The sequence below is a fragment of the Acomys minous genome (genome assembly GCF_964271855.1).
Source record: "Acomys minous genome assembly, chromosome: 9".
Classification (NCBI taxonomy): domain Eukaryota; kingdom Metazoa; phylum Chordata; class Mammalia; order Rodentia; family Muridae; genus Acomys; species Acomys minous.
The window spans coordinates 85,822,541-85,843,276 of record NC_140490.1 but is presented as its reverse complement, the minus strand read 5'-3'; the positions used below and the strand labels follow the sequence as shown (position 1 = coordinate 85,843,276).

Sequence of the window (20,736 nt, the reverse complement as noted above, 5' to 3'; positions counted from 1 at the left end):
AAACCAAAAAACTGAGGAGAGGGCCTAGGGATGCCATTCAGTAGACTGCTCACCTAGCATGCACAAAGCCATAGGTTTGGTCCCTAGAACCACACAAACCAGCTGTGGTAGTACACTTGTCATCCCAGCATAAGGGAGATGGAGGCAGGAGGGTCAGGAGTTCAAAGCCATCTTTAGCTCTATAGAGAATTTAATGCCAGCCTGTGCAACATGAGACCTTGTCTGAAAAACAAAAACAAAACAAAACAAAACAAAACAAAAACAATCCCTAAAACAAGCCAGGAATGTTATCACATACCTCTTTTTTGTTTTTTTGTTTTTGTTTGTTTGTTTTTGGTTTTTGGTTTTTGGAGACAGGGTTTCTCTATGTAATAGTCCTGGCTGTCCAGAAACTCTCGCTCTGTAGCCCAGGCTGGCCTTGAACTCACAGAGTTCTGCCTGCCTCTGCCTCCCAAGTGCTGGGGTTAAAGGTGCCCATCCTCATGCCCGGGCATTAGCACATGCCGATGATTCCAGTATTTGGTAGGCAGAAGCAATCTGATCTCTGTGTGTTAAACATCAACCTGCTTTAAATAGAAGTTCCAGGCTAGCCAGGGCTAAATAGTGAGACCCTATCTCATAAACAAACAAACAAACAAACAAACAGCAAACCCCAAATGCCCTCTCACACATACAGTGATAACAACAACAAGTTGAAGAAGAGGCCTAAGGAGGTAGCAAGGTGCTGGGATTAAAAGTATGTCAGCACATCCAGCCTATTTCACTTTCTTTTGTATTGGGGTCACAGGTATATGTCACCATGTGTGGCTAGTAAGATCTTTTTCAAGAGAGGATCTTGGGTTTGGAGAGATGGCTCAACATGCAAGGAAACATTCATACACCCAAAATAAAATAAATATACTTAAATATTTTTGGAGAGGGGAAAAAAAAAAAACCCAGACAGGGTCTCCCTAGTTGGACAACATGCAGAGAATAAGAGACTATTGGCTGCTCAGGTCTGAATGGGACCTAAACATCACAGCCCTCCCTCCTGGGATCATATTCTCAGAGGAAATGGCAGAAAGAGTGTAAGAATCAGAGATGGTTGATAACATCATGGAAACAATGACCCCTGGTAGGCTGGCCACACACCAAGGCAGGCCCCACTTCTAAGAATAAAGAGGCAACACAAACTAGATTCAGTGGAGGAAATTGAAAAGAAAGAAAGAAAGAAAGAAAGAAAGAAAGAAAGAAAGAAAGAAAGAAAGACAGAAATAAACCCTAAGGTTCATTTGGAATGGATGGGAGGGTAGAGAGAGGGTGGTTATGGGAGAAGCTGGGGGTGGTGGTGAATATATTCAAAATATGTTGTATGAAATTCTTAAATACGTATCCAAGGATAACTTTGAAAATTTTCATCCTCCTGGCCTCCACACCCAAGTGCTGAGATTATAGGTATATACCATGTTTGTTTGCCATAGTGTGGACCCAGCCCAGGGCTTTGTGTATTTAGGTAAGCGCTTGGCCAGCTGGGCTTTTGCCTCAGCCTCTTTTTTTTGTTGCAAGGTGGAGAGGTGTGTTTGTGCTGGGGAAGGAAGGAAGAGGTGAGGCTGAGGAAAGAGCAGGGCCACAAGGAAGGAGAGGAGGGGCCGGATGTAAGACATTTCGTGAAAGAGCCCACAGGGTGTGGGGCTGAGGACTGGATAGTATGTAGGCGACAAAGGTTCAGTCTGGAGCTGTACCTAACCTAAATAGTCAAAACTGTCTGTTAGAATATATCAAGCCCACGTTTCCCTTTTCCCCTCCAATCCCAGCACCCTTGCCAACACTTAACCACTCACCCTGCTCAGAGAGGCCTTCCTTCCTATAAATGGGGCGTTTTCCATGCTAGTGGGGCCAGGGGACTATATCCCCAAAGTGCTAGGATGCCAGGACAGGGAGAGCAATCTGCATGCCCCGCCCTGCTCCTCCTCTTTCCTTTTGTGTAGCCCAGGCTGGCCTTGAAGCTGCCTTGTAGCCATGCTGACTTTGCACTCCTGGTTCTGCTTCTACCTCCTGAGTGCTGGGATGGATGGTGGGATGTGTACACCACAAATACCTGAGGTATGGGGTGCTGGGGATGGAACCCGGGGCTTTCTTCACACTAGGAAAGCACTCTATCTCTTGGGCTCCATCCTCAACCTTGGTTTTCTTCTTTTCTTTTGCTCCCTTTCTCTTTCTTTTTTTACCTGTCTCTTCCCTCCGCCCTCTCTCCCTCTTCTATTTTGGAGCTGGGTTGGAACAGAGAGCTTTGTGTACGCTACACAAACACTACCAACTGAACCACATCCCACCCCTTTACTTTTTATTTTTATTTTTTGTATTGGAGCTTTATTTACAAATGACAATTAAAAAAATTTTTTTTGCTATGTGTGTGGGCACACATGTGTCATGTTGTGTATATTGAGGTCACAGGACAGCTAGTGGGATTTGGTTCTCTCCTTCTAGTGTGTGGGTCTAGGTGTGGAACCCAGGTTGTCAGGCTTAGCAGAAAGCACCTCTACGTGCTGAGTTATCTCACTGGCCCCAAACAATTTACATACTATCATTATCATTTTAAATAGCTATCTAGGGCTGGAGAAATGGCTCAGTAGTTAAGAGCACTGGCTGCTCTTCCAGAGGTCCTGAGTTCAATTCCCAGCAACCACATAGTGGCTCACAGCCATCTATAATGTGGTATAATGTCCTTTTCTGGTGTGCAGGCTTATATGCAAACAGAACACTGTATATGTAATAAATAAATATTTTTTTAAAGTTATCTATTTTTATTTTATGTATATAAGTGCTTTGCCTGCACGTGTATATGTGCACCACACGTGCGCTTCGTGCCCAGGACAGAAGATTGCATTGAGATACACTGAGGCTGGGGTTATGGATGGCTGTGAGCCACCCTGTGGCTCCTGGGAACCAAACCCAGGTCCTCCAGAAGAGCAGTCAGTGCTCTTCACTGCTGAGCCATCACTCTAACTCCCTATATGTTATTAGTAGGAGGGGGGCCCAGGAAAGAGGAAAACTTTGCATAGTCAGTTCTCTCTTTCCACTCTTATGTGGCTTCTGGGGATGAAACTCAGGTTTCCAGGAGTGAACAGCAAGCACCTTTGCCTGCTGAGTGATCTCACTGACCCTTTCCTTCATAAAAGTGTGTGTGTGTGTGTGTGTGTAAGATCATAAGGTCTCAACATTAAACAAAGAACTATAGGCAACCAATTGGTTATCCAGTATCAAATGGTTAGCCCTGAAAACACGTACATATGAATAACATTATACACAGTGAGCAGGTCTTATTTATATATTTAGGAAAGGAAAATGACTAGTTTATAATCTCAAAAATAATTATTTTATAACATAAGAAATTAAAATTTATTTAAAATAAATCTTAATGTTAAAAATCTAGGTTTTTACACGAGGCAAAGGACACATGTCTTTAAGTCTAGCATTTAGAAGGCAACGGCAGACAGATCTGTAGGAGTTCAAGGCTAGCCTGGTCTACATAGTAAGTCTGTCTGTCTGTCTGTCTGTCTGTCTATCTTTGTCTGTCTACTTCTCTCACTGTCTCTATCTCTGTCTCAGCTCTGAGTTTAACTCATGCTAAACAAGTCCCCTTGACCTAGTTGTAAAAGAACTCTGAGATGGAGTGGTCCAGCCACACTCATGACCATTAAATGCTTTTGCAGAACGATTGGCCAACAAGAAGCCCCTGTGGCCCGGCTGCATCCTTGTGCTTGTTTTTCCAGCCAAGGTTGGTTTCCTGAGGCAAATGGCCAAGGGAAAAGGACCCTTTGGCTTTTCTGGATAGCCTTCCCACCACCTCCCAAAAGGATCTTTTTTGTTTTGTTTTGTTTTTTCAGACAGGGTTTCTCTATGTTATCTTGGCTGTCCTGGACTCATTTTGTAGACCAGGCCGACCTCAAACTCACAATGATCCACTTGCTTCTGCCTCCCAAGTGCTGGGATTAAAGGTGTGCGCCACCATACCCAGCTCAAAAGGATCATTTTTTAAAAAAGATTTATTTATTATTTATACAGTATGTGGCCTGCCTGTGAGCCAGAAGAGGGCACCAGATCTCATTATAGATAGTGATGAGCCATCATACGATTGCTGGGAATTGAACTCGACCTTTGGAAGAACAGCCGGTGCTCTTAACCTCTGAGCCATCTCTCCAGCCCTCAAAAGGATCTTATGTATCCCAGGATGTCGTATTTAAAAAAATCAGCTATGTAGGGGCTTCTCAGATGGTTTAGTGGGTCGAGGCCCTCACCATCAAGCCTGATGACCTGCGTTTGCTTTGATTCTTGCAATCTGCATGGTGGAAGAGGGGGAGGAATTAACTTCACAAAGTTGTCCTCTAAATAAATATCTTCAAGTATTTATTTACTATGTATGCCTACACATAGAAGAGGGTGCCCCATCTCATCATAAGTGGTTGTGAGCCACCATATGGTAGCTGGGAATTGAACTCTGGAAGAGCAGCCAGTGCTCTTAACTTCTGAGCCATCTATCCAGCCCCATAAATTTAAATATTTTAAAGGTTAAAAAAATCCGGCTATATATAGTCAAGGATGACAGTGAACTTTTAGTCTCCCTGCCTGCATCTCCTGAGTACTGAGATCATAGGTGTGCGTGCATCACCATGCCAAGTTCTCTTCTGTCCTGATGAAACCTAGGGCCTCATGCTAGAGAGGCAAGCACCCTACCAACTAAGCCGCACACCCCCAGCCCCAGAACTCAGTAATTTACTCCTTGCTTTTACCTGACATATGTTTATTGCCCCTCAGTGATGAGAGAAAGTTGGAAAGGCCTGATTGTCAAAGTAGCCTAACCCTGGACTGTGCACAGCACTTTGCTCACAGGGCTGGGCACGATTCATTTCATACACACAAGGCAGCTGGGAGGTAGGTACTGCAGTAAATCCTATTGGGTAAATGATAAAATCGAGACCTGGATAGCAGTTTAACCCATGGGAAGCCAGCACCAGGCATGCGGTGCTACAGTGGTGATCCTCCCTATATAAGGCCCCCACTGGGCTGAAGGCCACAGGCCTGAGCCTTCCGGCCAGTGCAGACAGGGTAGTCAAGGTTCCCACCGGCAGGGATTGGCTCCCTGGCAGACCAGCAGGCAGGCTGGGTGGGTGGACAGTCAGATCTTCTCCACATAGTTTCCGGGAAAGAGACCTTCCTGGCCATGCAGCCGGCCCTTCCACCATCCAGAAGAATCTGTGGGGGGTGGGGAGGGGGAGAAGAGACACTGGATAAAGCCTGCATGCTCACCCTGTGTCTGTTTTAGTCATCTTGGATAATTTTTTTTCCTTTTGAGATATAATCTCATGTGGCTCTGGCTGCCTTCAGACACACTATGCATGGGGCTGGGGAGATGGCTTAGTGGAGAAAGTACTTGTTCTACATGTGTGAGGGCCTGAGTTTTGTTGCTTAGAAACCATGAAAGCCAGATGCAGCGGTATGTGACACATCTGTCACTCTAGCTCAGTGGGGGAAACAGGAGGCAGAGACAGGAGAATCCTTGGAAACTGGTGGGGTCAGCTCGCTTGGTACATATGGTGGCAAGCAACAAAAGACGCTGTCCCAAACAAGGTAGAAGATAAAGACTGGCCCTAGATTTCCTTCTGACCTCTACATGTGCACCGGGACAGGTGTGCACATCCGGTAAAACACAGGAATGCACATGTGTGCACACGCACATTCACATGCATAAGCACACCGACACATGACATGTGTGCATGTGGGTGCTATGTTGCTGAGGTTCTCCTTGGACTACTCATCCTCTGTCCCCCAAGGTTTTGTGGTTATACACATGAGCCTTGGTCCTGTTTCATACTCAGCTTTGTTTCGTCTGGAGACTGATTGTGTCCCTCTGAGTAGCCCAGCTCAGCTCTCTACTTTCCATCCCCCCTTCCTCAGTCTCCAAAGCTCTCGGACTGTATGTATGTGCCACCATGCATGGCTAGCGGTATTTGGATCTGAAGAGGGTGCTGGGGATCGAATCCAGGGCCGTGTACATGGCAGAGACTTCCCACCCTCTCCCACCCTTCCACCCTCCCCCCCATCCCTCCCTTATGCTCTAACACTGATCTGCACTCACAGTCTCTCTCGTTCTCTACGTGATTTGCTTGTAAACTCTTCTATCAAACAACCTCCTTCTTAAAGACTCCTTCCTTCAATCTCCAGGCGTAGACAGGAATAACCACATCCCCATGACACCCAAGGGGCCCCGCTATCTGCTCCTGGGGTGTGTGAGGAACCATTGTGGGGTTACCCCAGGAGATGAAGGTAGGGCTTAGGCAGGGCCACCCAGACTCAGCTTCCTTCCTACTCACAAGGATTGGTGAAGTCAGTTGTGACCGACAGAAATAAAGTGTACAGCCCGGCGAAGGTGGCGCTTACCCGCCATCCTAGCACACAGGAGGCTGAGGGAGGAGGGGTAGTGAGTTCAAAACAACTCTAGGTAGCTTAGCATGACTTTGTCTCAAAACGAAATAAAATAATAAGGAGGCTTAGGCACTGAGTGTGATGAAATGAGGCCACAGCCATAGGTGCTCTGGGAGCTGGTGTTAAGAGAAAAGGCTATCCCGCCCCGTGCAGCTCTGGTGAGACTGTGAGATGGATACTCCCGTTCATCACCCCCCCCCCCCCAGGCACTTTATGAGTGTACACCTCTGCACTCAGCTTTATGTATGTATGTGGGTGCATGAGCATGTGGAGCCCCTGCATTGTCATCCTTGTCTGCTCATCTAACTTGTTCACTGAGGCAAGAGTCTCTCAGTCAGAACCAGACCTCAGTGATGCAGCTGGGCTCACTCGGGAGCTTGCTCTGGGGATCCTGACTCTGCCTTCTGAGTCTGGAATTACAGATAGGCTGCTGTACCCACCCAGCAGTTACTGGTGCCTGAGCATAAGAACTCTGGTCCTCATGTTTTCAAGGGAAGGGTTTTAAGCATGGAGCTGTGTGTTTAGGTCACAGTCCATTCTCTCCTTCCATCACGTGGGTCCTGGGGATGGAATTGAGCTCATCAGGTTTGGCGGTAATGATCTTTATCTATTGGGCCATCTCACTGGCCCCTGCCTCTCTATGTTCTTGCATGGAAGGGAAGTCTACGCAGTCACGTGTGGCTGCCTCACTGTGTCATCGTTCGGAACACTCCCCACTCTCAACCTCTGCCCTGGAATACAAACCTTCCATGAGGATCTCGATGACTTCATTCACATTAAAACTCAGCTCGTCCACATCTTGGCCTATGTATTGGTACAGTGCCCGGCACCTTGGGCCGTGTGTCCGTGGTTGAGGCTTGGGTCGGCCCACTCCTGGCACAGGTCTCTGCCCTATGCTTCGCTTCCTTTGCATGCTGCAGGGGATAATGTAGGTCTCATCATAGCCCGAGGTACGCCCCCACCCCAATACCACCTCCTAGGGCTGTGCCCTCCATTTCTCCCCACCTACCCTGCCACACCCTGGTCAGGCACGTTGAGGAATTCTGTGTTATGCTCTGAAGGTGGCCGTGTCCGAGGACGTCTGTTGGCTCCTAGATTTGAGGAGGGAGGGCCCCGGGGAGGCCTCTGGGAACTCCTCCCAGATGTGATCTCCAGGGGTAGAGGCCCTGCTCGGGAAGAGGGTGGCACCCCATTTCGATTCAGGCCTACAGTGGACGCAAAAAGATCTGTCATGAGTGGCTGGGGTCATTAGAGGAGTTAGCTCTGAGTTTTGAGCCTATCAGAGGATGCAGCCACTCTCAACCCAGTGTGGTCAGAGTGAAGAAACCAGCCCTCCTTCCCTTAAGGACCCCCATTAAGGCCAAAGTCTGGAAAAAGTCGGCCTGCCCAGGCCTCCCTTAAGGACCCCCCATTAAGGCCAAAGCATGTAAATTTCTGGAGGGTCCAGCTTGACTCAAGGACAGCTAGCTTGTGTAGGGTCCAGCTTGAACCAAGGACAGACAGCGATATCAGATCACTGTGTGTGTGTGGCAGGGACTGGAGAAACCCTGAAGAGTCCAGCTTGACTCAAAGACAGCCAGTTTGTGTTATATCTTGTGTTAAAAAATTTCCACTACCCCAAAATTGTACTTACCCCTCCCCAACTAAAAAATGTCCCAATGCTAGTCTATTAACCAATTAAGTTTCTCTGCTAAGTTCTGCTTCTGTAAAGGGTATAAAAAGCCCATGCTTCTGCTCCTCGGGGTTTCCAGCTCAAAAGAGCTTGGCAGACCCCATCACATTGGCTCAATAAATTCCTATGCGTTTGCATTGACTGCAGAGTTCATCTCTCATTGGGGACTCCGGAAATAGACTAAAGATTTTCCTCCAGAGATTTGAGTCTTGCAAGAGCTGTGTCTGAGGGCCAGGGAATGATAATGCTTGCTTTTAGTTCCAGCACTTGGGGAGGCAGTGGCAGGTGGAGCTCTGTAAGTTTTAGGCTAGCCAGGACCACATAGTGAGACCTGGTCTCAAAAAACACAACAACAACAACAACAAAAACACGATGATGCATTTAACTCCAACACTTGAGGAGGCGGAGGCAGGTGGATCTCTGTAAGTTTCAGAATTACATATTGAGACCCCCGTCTCAAAAAATGAAAACACAAAAGCAAACAAAAAGAAAAGAACGGAGTCTGAATGAGGGACCTTGGGGGTAGGAGGAAACTTTACAAGTCCATAGGAAGAATTCTGTGAGTGGCTTGAAAAATTATTATGTATTGCCAGGCATGGTGGTGCACACATTTAATTCAGGCCGGGAGCGATGAGGCTGTTTAGTTCCAGCACTCAGGAGGCAGAGGCAGGTGGATCTCTATGAGTTCAAGGTCAGTCTGGTTTCCAGGACAGCCAAGGCTGTTATTCAGAGAAATCCTGTTTCAAAAAACACCAACAAGCTGGGCCTGGTGGCACATGCCTTTAATCCCAGCACTCGGGAGGCAGAGATAGACAGATGGATCACTGTGAGCTCAAGGTCAGTCTGGTCTACAAAGTGAGTTAAGGACAGCCATGGCTACACAGAGAAACTCTGTCTCAAAACCAACTCACCAACCAACCAACCCTTCAAAACAAAACACAACAGAAATTTATTATATATTAATATTGTATGTGTACATAATGTTTGGGGCACATGCCATAGCACGTACATGGAGGCCTGAGGCAAACTCTATCGAGTTGGTTCCTTCTTTCTATCTTCACTTGGGTTCTGAGGATCAAATTATGGCCTCTAAGCTATGCAACAAGACATTTTACTTGATGAGGAATTTGTGAGTTTCTTTTTTTCTCTCTTCTTCCTGCTCCACCATTTCTTTCTCTACCTGTTCTTCCTTTTCCCCTCATTCTTTCTCTTCCTCTCCACTCCTCTTCCACCTCCCCTTCCTCCTTTGATTCAGGGTTTCACTGTGTAGCTCCCGCTGGCTTGGCACTGGCTATGTAGATCAAGCTGGCCTAGAACTTTCAGAGATCTACGTGGTGCCCCCTCCTGGATTCTGGAATTAAAGTGCTCACCACCACATCCAGCCAAGATTTGTATGTATGTATGCGTGTATGCATGTATGTGTGTGTGTGTGTATATATATATATATATACATATATATATATACATATATATATATTTATATAATGTTTTTTTTTCTTCTCTGTGTAGCCCTGGCTGTCCTGAGTTTACTTGGTAGACCAGGCTGGCCTTTAACTTTCAGAGATCCTCCTGCCTCTACCTCCCAAGTGCTGGAATTAAAGGCATGCACCACCAAGCCCAGCCTATTTATTTGTTTTTGAGATGGTCTTATGTAGCCCAGTTGCCTCAGACTCCCTGTGTGGTTGACACACCTGGGTTTATACTGCTTTCTACATGCTAAGCAAGCACTCTACTGCTGGGATATACAAGTGGTGTGGGGATTTAGATGGCAAGTGCAAGCAGAGGTTTGGGGGCAAGAATAAAATCGATGAATTGGTTAAATAAAACGTAGTTACAGGCTAGATTATGGCAGACGGTGGAGAGGTCAGTGACTAGCTAGGGTAGGATTTTTTATTTATTTATTTATTTTTAAGATTTATTTACTATGAGCTGGGCAGTGGTGGCTTACGCCTTTAATCCCAGCACTTGGGAGGCAGAGGCAGGCACATGGCTGTGAGTTCGAGGCCAGCCTGGTCTACAAAGTGAATCCAGCATAGTCAAGGCTACATAGAGAAACCCTGTCTCAAACTCCTCCCCCCCCAAAGAAGATTTATTTATTATGAAGGGTGTTTCACCTGCATGTATGCCTGCATGCCAGAAGAGGGCACCAGATCTCAGTATGGATGATTGTGAGACACCATGTGGTTGCTGGGAATTGAACTCAGGACTGTTGGAAAAGCAGGCAGAGCTCTTAACCTCTGAGCCACCTCTCCAGCCCTAGGGTAGGATCTTATTGGTATTCCCAACTATGGTTATCTTGCGTCTTGTGGTAGATGGGGCGGGCGGGGGGCGGGTGTTGGTGAAGTGAGACACTGTTCTTGTTTGATTCTGAAGTCCACAGCAGGCAAAGAAGTCACCAAGAGTTAGCTCCTTACCTCTTGGGGGCCCAGGGGCTGCTCGAGTAGGGGCCTGCGCTGACCTTTGAGGTCTTCCGTGGGCTAATCCCTTCCGTGAAGGCTCTAAAAGAAGAAAACAGGGTCCTTGGCTAAAGTCCTCCAACACTCTTTTTTCAACTTCAGACCACGCCCCTGCTCATGCTCATTGGTTCTCTTATGGTAGTTGCAGGTGGGAAGTCCATCTTTCCTGACCCTACCCTTCACCTTCCCTACTCTTTGTCCTCTCCCACTCCAAAGACACGCCCCACCATCTATTGACAGTTCAGGACAGTTCTATGGTCATGCTCCTCCATGTTACCCTCCCTCTCATTGGTCTTTCCGTAAGGCGTGGCCTCTCTAGACTAGCCTAGCTGGCTCCGCCCCCACAAAGTTGACCGCTCTTCGTTCACCGCCACGTCCCAACAAGGGCTACCGCAGGTTCCTGCAGACGTACTGGTGCTCTTAGGCAGTCCGTCCCCGATGCTGATAGTGAGAGCTCGGCCCCCAGCCTTGAGCACAGCCAAGTCACCTGTCCCGCGGGAGAAGGCGACGTTGCGGGTACCGCCTCCGCCCCAGCCTTCCTTTTTCACTCGAAATTGTAGTCTAGGGAAGAGAAGGGAGTTTTGGGGCACCATTTGGGGTTCCTCTTCCACACCCCACCCCCCACCCATTGCCTGGGACCCTGCAGTAGGTGGGAACACCGCACATAGGCCGGGCTTAGGGTGGTGCTGGAGCTGGCCATGGGTTGTGGGGCATACGTGTCGCTGAAGGTGAGGGGTAGGGGCCTTCGCGCTGCCTCTTCAAAGCGCTTGCACAGAAGGCTGACGAATTCAGTCTTGAAGATACTTTCCAAGAAGCTGTCGGCAGCCTCTTCTTGGAGGATGAAGAAGTCATCCTGTCGGGTGCTGGGGAGAAGGCAAGAGAGCATTAAGTGGGGGTGCAGGAAGACCTGACTTGTAGGGTCCAATCTGTGAGGAACAAGTCGGGGGAAGGGAGCTAGCTGGAAGAGCCTGGGAAGGTAGTAATTGGGGGTGACCAGAGGTCAGGTAGGAAGAGGGACAGAAATTATTTCCACACAAAGACCATGAAAGTAAGGCTGGACCTGAGCTGCATTCCCTGTGACCCACATGGTAGAATGACTTTGCACAGACCCCCTACACTCATGTTTTGTGATGCGTGTGCCCCTCCCCCAAGTAAAATGTAATTAGTTTGCTGAAGATCATGAAAACAGGGGCAAGGGAGTGTGGCAGGGAGGGACAAGAGAGCTAAAGTTACATTGATAACAAGCCAACAGGCAGCTGAGGAACACCAGGCTGTAGGTTACTAACTACAGGACAGGTGGCCACTTGGCCTTACCTGAGGGACACCCCTCGGAGGGCCTGGATCTCCACTTTCTTCTTCAGGACTTCTCGAATCAGACCCTTCTCTGGTCCCTTTTTCACCTTCTCTCTCCCGATCACGTACACACACTTGGGGGTCAGGATCAAGTCCCTTTTGATGGGCTGTCGGGAGGCAAGGCCAGAGGCTGATGGCTGGTCCCCAGGGCATGGGCAGCCCGCCTGGTACCAGAGGTTCAACTCTAGATCAAGGTGGGGCTTGCAGGGTAGGTGACTGGGAAATGCCTCCAAGTGCTAAATCATGTAATACCATTAAAGGGAGGTTATAGGCTGGGCATGGTTGCCTCACACCTTTAATCCCAGCACTCTGAGGTAGAGGCAGGTGGATCTTTGTGAGTTCAAGGCCAGCCTGGTCTACAAAGAGTCTAGGACATCCATACACAGAGAAACCCTGTCTCAGGAAAAAAAAAAGGTGAGGTTATATTTGTTAGAAAGGAGGTCAGAGCCAACTGGCAAGTATAATACAGAGAAACACCTGACGGATGTGGCTTGTTACTATAGCCACCAGTGTGTGTGTGTGTGTGTGTGTGTGTGTGTGTGTGTGTGTGTGTGTGTGTGTGTCTGTGTTGTAGAGTGCTGTCCTCTGGGTATGAAATGGTTGTTGCCCCCTCTGCCATCACATTTCCTCTCAAGAGTTTTGCACAAGATTTGGCCCCATTAAATTTTCATTTCAGGTGAGGGGCTTATGAGGCTAGGATCCCCCTGAGGATCTGTAGAGAATTAATGGTTGGAGGAGCTAGGAGGAGGGACTCATGTGACCCTACCCCTCCTTAAAGATCTGTAGACAGTTAATGGTTTGTGTGGGGGAAAATGAAAGATGTATTCTTTAGTGGTGTAGTCCATTGTAAGTTGCCACTGATTCTGTAAGTAACTAATACCACACACATTTTTGGAAATAACCTGAATTAAATTGATTGGAACCATTTCTTTGTTCTGCCATTGGTGGATCTCTGGGTTCATGGCCAGCCTGGTCTACAGAGTGAATTCCAGCATAGCCAGAGCTATACAGTGAAACCCTGTCTCGTGTGTGTGTTTGTTTGTGTGTGTGTGGGGGCATATGGACTGCTTGAGTGAGTGTATAAAAAAAATCACAGAGGCAGAAAAGAGTATATTGCCTAAACAGTCTTTTTTGGTGGTAGGACACACTTGTAATCCCAGTGCTTGGGAGGCTAGGGCAGGAGAATTGCAAATTCTTGGCCCAAAGGAATGAAAAAAAAAAAAAAAGAAAAGTCGTGATCACGAGTAAAAGGCATGTGTACATATGAACCACACAGACCTCTGAGTTTGTACAGGAAGGTGGGTATGATGGTTAGTTATTGGTTTTGTGTGTGTCAGTGTATGTGCAGATGTGTGCATGACGTGGCCTGGAGGTCAGAGGACAACCTATGGGAGGCAGTTCTCTCTACCAACTGGGTTGTAGGGATTGAACTCAGGTTTTCAGGCTTGGCAGCAAAGGCCTTTACCTGCTGCGCTGTCTCACCATCCCATGGCCTTTACCTGCTGCGCTGTCTCACCATCCTATCTCATTTATACATCTACGCACCTGTGCACATCTATAAGGAGGTTTCTGCATTAGGTTAATTGGTCAAGATGATTAGTCTGGTCACGATTTCTGGGAGAGTTGTGCGTGCATTTGTGAACAAGGCTCCCTTGGCCTGGTGAGAATGTTTATATGGATAGGAGTAATCAGAATCAAGTGACAGAGCACCCCTATGAACAGGTGTGTCTAAGCCACGTGAGGGAAGTGGTCCTGCGGGATAGACTTCTGGGCAAAGTGAATGTGACAGATGCATGTGGCAAAATGTGGGTGTATCTGATAGACGTGTGCCCACCTGGGCTGCACAAGGACAGGTTTGACAGACAGCTCTCTTACCAGCTGTGGCCGTGTGGGTGGGTGGGTGTGACAGTACTACATGAGGTGTTTCTCCCCTTCACCCCACCCCCTGGGGTTCCATATAGCCCAAGCTAGCCTGGAACCCACTATAGAGTAGAAGATGACCTTGAAATCTGGATCCCTCCAAGAGCTGGGGTTACAGGCATTTGCCCCCACTCCTGGTTTATGTAGGGGATGGAACCCAGGTGCATGCAAACCATTAAGTGCTCTGCCAAGGAAGCTGCCCTATGACGTCATGTTTGATGGACAGCAGTATTTACCGCAGTGGTGGGCCTGGTGGGGGCCTATCTGTGAGGAGAGATGTCTTGAGGCTAGATGGATATACACACTTGTGGGCACACCCATGGGTGGTGTGCTTCTGGTGTGGGTGCTAGGCAGATGCCCAACCTCAGATGGGCATACCCACCCGGGTCTCACCTTGAAGCGCCGGTCGTACTTGGTGACTGAGTCGGCGAAGTCCACTCGTTCCCTCTTGGCCAGGAACTGGCGCAACTCTGGCCGCTCCTCCAGCCCCAGGTAGTCCCCGACGAAGTTCCGGTTGATGCTGTTTCGCCTGCGCTCCTTCTTGTTCAGTAGGATGTTGGAAGCTGGGAGGACACGTGTGTGGGTAAAAGGCATGTCCTCTACTTAATCCTCCTGCCCTCAGACTGAGGCGCGTGACGAAGGCCCCCTCACCTTCTTCCCGCATCTCCTCATACTTTCGGACTGCTACGTGGCGCCGCCAGGCTTTCTGGATGGTGCGGGCGAAGCCGTCAAACTTCCTCTCCCTCATCTCTTCCAGGAGGAAAAGCTGGACAGGAAGGAGGGGTAGCGGGTCATGGCATCTCCCAAGTCCCTGATTTCCCATGATCCCTCCTGAGTAGCCTCACACTTGCTGCGCTACTGAGGACAACACTGAACTCCTGATCCTCTACCTCTTCCTCAGTGCTGGGAGGATAGGCATGCACCATCACTTCCGGTTTACGGGCTGCTGAGTGGAACTCCAGGCTCTGTGTGTAACAGATAAGCCACATTCTCACCATCCAAATGGTTTTCATTTCCTCTTCAGGTCTGTACCTAGAAATCCTTCCCATTTTGGGGCTCATGCCCCTTCACATTAAATGAGAACAAGGGGTGGTGTGCTGGAGATGCCGCGCATCAGCTAAGAAGTACCCATTGCTCTTGCGGGAGACCCATGGTCAGTTCTTAGCACTCATGGCAGGAAGCTCGCAACCCCCTCTAACTCCAGCCCCATGGCATACAGCGCCCTCTTCTGGCCTCCGTGGTCGCCTGCTCATGCATAGCATACTCTCTCTCTCTCACATAGACATATGAATTAATAAAATTAAATGAGAACTGTGGACTTGTCTTGTTAGCTTCAAATCCCAGTTCAACCACTGGTTTGCTGTGTGCGTGCGCATGTGTGGGCGTGCATGCACACACGCATAGGCCTTTGTAGCCAGAGGTTGATATTAAGTGTCTTCTATCTCCTTCCACCTTATTTTTTAAATTATTAAATGTATTTATTTATTTGGTATACAGTGGTCTGCCTGCATGTACACCTGCATGCCAGAGGAGGGCACCAGATCTCGTTGTAGATAGTTATGAGCCATCATGTGGTTGCTGGGAATTGAACTCAGGACCTTCGGAAGAGCAGTCAGTGCTCTCAACCTCTGAGCCATCTCTCCAGCCCGTATATGCTTTTCTTTTTCTTTCTTTTTTTCTTTTTGTTTGTTTGGTTTTTTTTTGAGACAGGGTTTCTCTGTGTAACAGCTCTGGCTGTCCTGGAACTCACTATGTAGTCCAGGCTGGCCTCGAACTAATGGAGATCCACCTGCGTCTGCCTCCCAAGTGCCTCACCATGGGCATATGCTTTTCTGTATACAACATGTGCATGCAATGCCATTGAAGGACAGAAGAGGGCTTCAGATCATCTGGAGCTGGAGTTACAGATGATTGTAAACCACTAAGTGTGTGCTAGGACTTGAACCTGGATCCTTTGGAAGATCAACCAGTACTTTTAACTGCTGAGCGATCTCTCCAGCACTCTACCTTATTTTTTGAGGCAGGGTCTTTCACTGAACCTGGGGCTTGCTGATTGGCTAGACTGGCTGGTCAGTGATGCCATATTCTCCTGTTTCCAGCACTGGGGTGCCTCACCAAGCCCCGCCTTTTAACATGGATCATGAGGATCAAACTCAGGCTTGCAAGGCAAGCAGTTCACTAACTATGCCCTTTTTCCAGGCTGGGAAGTGCTATTGAAAAGGAAATTGGGGTCTGGGTTAAAAATAACTAAGGCCCGGAGAAATGACTCAGTGGGTAAAGACATTTGCCTTGAAGATGAGTAGACACTTAAAGTTCTACCCCTAGAATTCACATGGCGAAAGGAGAAAGCCCACTCCTGCAAGTTGTGCTCTGAGCTCACTCGTGTACTTTGTCACTTGTAATAAAAATGTATTTGTTTGTTTATTTATCTGAGACATACTCTCTTCAGATGGCGCTGGCTGCCCTGGAACTCACAATGTCCACCAGGATGGCCTCAAACTTACAGAGATTCTCCTGCCTATACCTCCTGAGAGGAGGGATTAAAGGGCGGAGCCCCAATGCCCGGCTGGTACATACCTTAAGTCCAGCATACAGGTGGATCTCTGTGAATTTGAGGCCAATCTGATGTAAGTTGCAAGTTCTAGGCCAGCTAGGGCTATATAGTGAGACCTTGTCAAAAACTAAAAGTTCAACAAATACTTCAGTCTCTTTTTAGCCCCATTCTGATAAAAGCTGACCACTAAAATGTCATGTGTTCTCACCTAATCAATTTCCCAAAAATCAAAATCTGCACACTAAAAATTCTGTCACAATTAAAATTTTTTTTTGAGACAAGGTCTCTCACTAACTTGTCTTGAACTGAAGGTCCTACTGCCTCAGCCTCCTGAGTGTTGGCATACAGTCATGAGCTACTGCACCTTAAACTTTAATTTTTCCTTACACAACCTTGCCAGGTGGGCTGGGATGTGGCTCAGTTGGCAGAGTGTTTGCCTAGCATTCACCAAGCCCTGGCTTCCATCCCAAGCACCACATCAAAACCAAAACTAAACCAACCAACCAAACAAAAATCTGTGGCTGTGGTGTCGTACTCCCTTAGCCCCGGGTGTGAGGTGAAGTAGGAGGAGTCAAAATTTAAAGATGCACAGTGAGATGGAGGCCAGCCTGCGTTTCATGGGAATCTGTCTTAAGAGAAAGAAGGCTAAAAAAAATAAATAAATAAAATAAAATAAAAAAAGAGAGAAAGAAGGCTTTGGCCTAGCTGGTGTTATTTTATGTATTTTTTTTCTCCTGCATATCATTTTAAGTAGCAATTTTTAGGGCTAGCTTTCAATTTTAGGGTTATTTTTGTGTATCAGTTTTTAGGGTTAGTTCCTTCTAGAAATTTTGCCTGCAGGTAATTGGGAAGATGGGATTTTTAGTCTCTCTCCCATCTCCTCATTATTTCTCCCTCCACTCTTTGTTCTTTTTCCTGTCTCCTTTTTACCTGTTAGAACTAAGTTGTCCTGGGTACAGTTTTACAGACTTGCAACTTTGCTCCGTGATAACTCTTTCCTTCCCCTTCCTTTCTTCCTCCCCCCTCCCCCCACCTCTCAGCTTTTTCCTTCTTTTCCAAGGTCTCACTCTGCACCGTAGTCTGGTCTGGAACTCACAGTGATCCTCCTGCTTCCACCCCCCTAGTTCTGGCGTTACAGGTATGAGCTGTCACAACAGAGTATGTGATAGCAATTTCTATCAGTAATAATTTATTCTTTCTATGATGCTGTGGAGTGGAACCCTGGGTGTTTTAGGCTAGGCAAGGGTTCCATCATTGACAACAACCCCAGCCCCTCTCTGGGGGACTCTAAGCATGTGCTCTACCACTAACTCACCCTCTCAGTCCCTTACTAGCAGATCCTAGGCAGGAATTCTAACTGTTGAGGGATTAAGACCTCCCTCTCAGGGATGGAGTGATGGCTTAGTGGTTAAGAGCACAAACTGTCCTCCCATAGGACCTGGGTTCAATTCCCAGCACCGACGTGGCAGCTCACAACTGTCTATAACTCCAAGATTTGACACCCTCGCACAGACATACATGCAGGCAAAACACCAACACACATAAAAAGATCCCCCTCTCTCTAACATATATATATATATAAAATATACAAGTATATCTGTATATATATATATATACATATATATGTATATATATAAGAGAAGGGGAGGAGAAGCAGAGCAGGTGGTAGGAGAGCAGAAGGGATGGAAAGAATTGAAGAAGGACAAGAGGAAAGGGACCTCTGGATAAATGGTGGATTTTTATTTCACCAAAGGGGCGCCATCACATTACACCATCTATTTTTCCTCTTCCCAACCTGGTCCCCAAGAACTGGCCAGAAAACAGGGCCTCTTCTGAGTATATGCTTCTGTCCCAGGCACTGTTTGGGTGGCTTCCTACTTTGTTTAATCCTTGTTCCAGCCCTGGATGGTGGCTCTTACTTTGCCCCCTTTCCATATGAGAAAACTGAGCCTTGGAGAGGTGACAAAGCCTGGTCAACATCACATGATGGAGGCCTGGATTCTCCAAAATCTCCCCTCCACCCTGTCAGGGTCTTGCTATGTAGTTTTAGGGCTAGCTTTGAACTTGTGATCGTCCTGCCTTTGCCTCTGGGAGGCTGGGATTATAGGTGTTGTGCACTACCAGACCCCACATGTGCGCTCTCTCTGTCTATCTCTGCCTCTCTGTCACTGTCTCTGGTGCTGCTGCTGGAACCCAGGGCCTCAGACACGCTAGGCAAACATTCTGTCATTGAGCTTTATCTCCAACCTCAACTCTCCCTTTCCCCGAGCCCCTTTCCTCTTCCGTCTTCATTTTCTTATATTTTTATATTTTCTACTCATTAAAATGTGTGTGTACATCAGTGTGTGAATGTGTTTGTCTCTCTGTGTGTATATCTTTGTATGAATGTGTGTGTATGTGCACAGTGCGCACGGGTGTGTATGAGACAGTGTGGTGCAAGAGCCCCACACTGTGCATGTGTAGGTCAGAGAAGGACAAGTTTGTAGAGTTGGCTCTCTCCACCCACCTCTGTGTGAGAGCTCAGTTTACTGGGTTGTGTATCAAGCACTTTTACCTACCGAACCATCTTGCTAGCATCCACCGCTCTCTCATACACACTTACGGACTCTGGGTTCTTCACAAAGACCTTGGTACTCCCCATCTGGTACTGGTCTGGCTCCATGTTGACAGCACGGAGCAGATGCTGGACACCCTGCCGTTCATCTCCACGCCACCGTGGCCACGTCTCAGGGGTCAGAATGGCATACCTGGGGGCAGAGGATGTGAGAGGGTGTGGCGGTTTGGATTTGGAGCAGGACCACTGGTTGGCCATGTCAATAAAAGAGGCAGTCAAGGCAAGGGGAGAGAGGTGCCTCACCTCTGCAAGAACTTGGAGAACTGTCGACGATAGGCAAAGCCTGCCCTTCGCACTCGGATGTTCTCCCTCAGACCCAGGTACTCCACCTGGTGCTTCACCCTGTAGGAGAGAGGGGAGCTGAGACCCAGAAAGTGGGGGCTTCGCAGAGCAGAATAAGGATATGGGGTGTTGGTCTGTGGTGGGGCATCTCATGGATCTAGCTATCTATCTATCATCTATCATCTGTCTACATATCTTCTACATAATCTGTCTGTCTGTCTGTCTATCATCTATCTATCTACATATCTTCTACATAATCTGTCTATCTATCTGCCTATGGCCAGGGTCTCCCTCTGCAGCTTAGGTTTCCCTTGAATATATGATCCTCCTGCCTCTACCTCCCAAGGCTGAGAACAAACATGAGAGCCACCATGGCTACCTTGGGGTTTGTTTAGATGGTGAGTTTTGAGTCCTGAGGGATTTCTCAGCTGAGTCTGGGAACAAAGTCTTTTACTGAGATCTGAGGGGAAGGTTCTGGGCTCATCCTGGAGGTTGGTTCTATATCCTGAGGCCACAGAGATTTTTGCATTTTGGCTTTGTATTTGTGCATGTGAGCGCGTGCCTGTCACTGAATGCATGTGGTAGTCAGAAGATGTAGGTGTTATCTCTCACCTGCCCAGGGATGGAGCCCAGGGATTTAACTCAGACCATGAGGTTTGCTAAGCACCTTCACTGAGCCGCTAGAAGATTCTAAGGTAGATTTAGAGTCCAGCCTGGACCGGTTCTAAAGTTGGTGCTTTGTCTGTGAGTCAAATATGAGTGGCTGGTTCAAGGGGTTCCTCGATCTGGTGGGGCATGTGAAGGGGATGTTCAGTTCACCTGCTCTCCTCCCAGTCCCGGGGCCGCTTGGTCTCATTGGGTTTGATGCAGCGGATGTAGTGGGGTGTGCACTTCTTCAGCGTGGACACCAGGTCATTGGCTTGTTTCTGAGGCAGAGGGAAAGGTGGGAGTGAGGAAGGCTTGAGGATGGGTCTCCTGGCTCTCCCCAGTCAAGAAACAGACTCATCGAAGATGGGGGCAGGCGGACTGAGTGAGCCACAGGTGTGCATAATTCCCTCGGCTCCCGTCCTGAGGGCTGATATTGTGTATCTACCCAAATCTTTGTGGGGTTTTGGATGGTTGTTTTGAGACAGGGCTTCTCTGTGTATAGACCATGAGGACATTATGTGAGTGACATTAACTGGGCATGTTCCGGGTGATGTCACTCACAAGAGGTCCTTAAAGCCACCAGATCTGTATGGAGAGAAGCGAGGATGATGTGGACCAGGGGCTGTGGAGGTAGTTTTGAAAAGATGAGGAAGTTTGGAGATGCTACACATCACGAACATAGCCAATGTCCCTGCACTGCACACTCACAATGGGCAAGACAACCCATTCTGTGATATGTATATGTCTTTGTATTTACACCTATTAAAAGAAGTGA

General features: G+C 47.9%; 1 protein-coding gene across 2 annotated transcripts in view; it reads right to left on the bottom strand.

Moving 5' to 3' along the window:
- Positions 1–3,364: 3,364 nt before the first annotated feature.
- Positions 3,365–20,736, bottom strand: part of MYO1F (myosin IF) — a 55,132-nt gene continuing 37,760 nt past the window's right edge. Inside the window, exons 17-29 of one of the 2 annotated variants that reach the window (XR_014782174.1) lie at positions 20,133–20,239; positions 19,275–19,373; positions 19,020–19,164; positions 14,515–14,629; positions 14,257–14,426; positions 11,905–12,050; positions 11,307–11,453; positions 11,003–11,151; positions 10,549–10,632; positions 7,472–7,667; positions 7,207–7,376; positions 5,103–5,232; positions 3,365–4,318 (exon numbers count right to left, since the gene is read on the bottom strand). Coding sequence is in view for 1 of the 2 variants with exons in the window: in XM_084797032.1 (XP_084653158.1) it covers positions 5,156–5,232; positions 7,207–7,376; positions 7,472–7,667; positions 10,549–10,632; positions 11,003–11,151; positions 11,307–11,453; positions 11,905–12,050; positions 14,257–14,426; positions 14,515–14,629; positions 19,020–19,164; positions 19,275–19,373; positions 20,133–20,239 (1,605 nt within the window). In the remaining variant the exon portion in view is untranslated. Of the gene's footprint in view, positions 4,319–4,373; positions 5,233–7,206; positions 7,377–7,471; positions 7,668–10,548; positions 10,633–11,002; positions 11,152–11,306; positions 11,454–11,904; positions 12,051–14,256; positions 14,427–14,514; positions 14,630–19,019; positions 19,165–19,274; positions 19,374–20,132; positions 20,240–20,736 lie in introns of those variants that run through there. The other variant, XM_084797032.1, reaches the window with a different exon arrangement.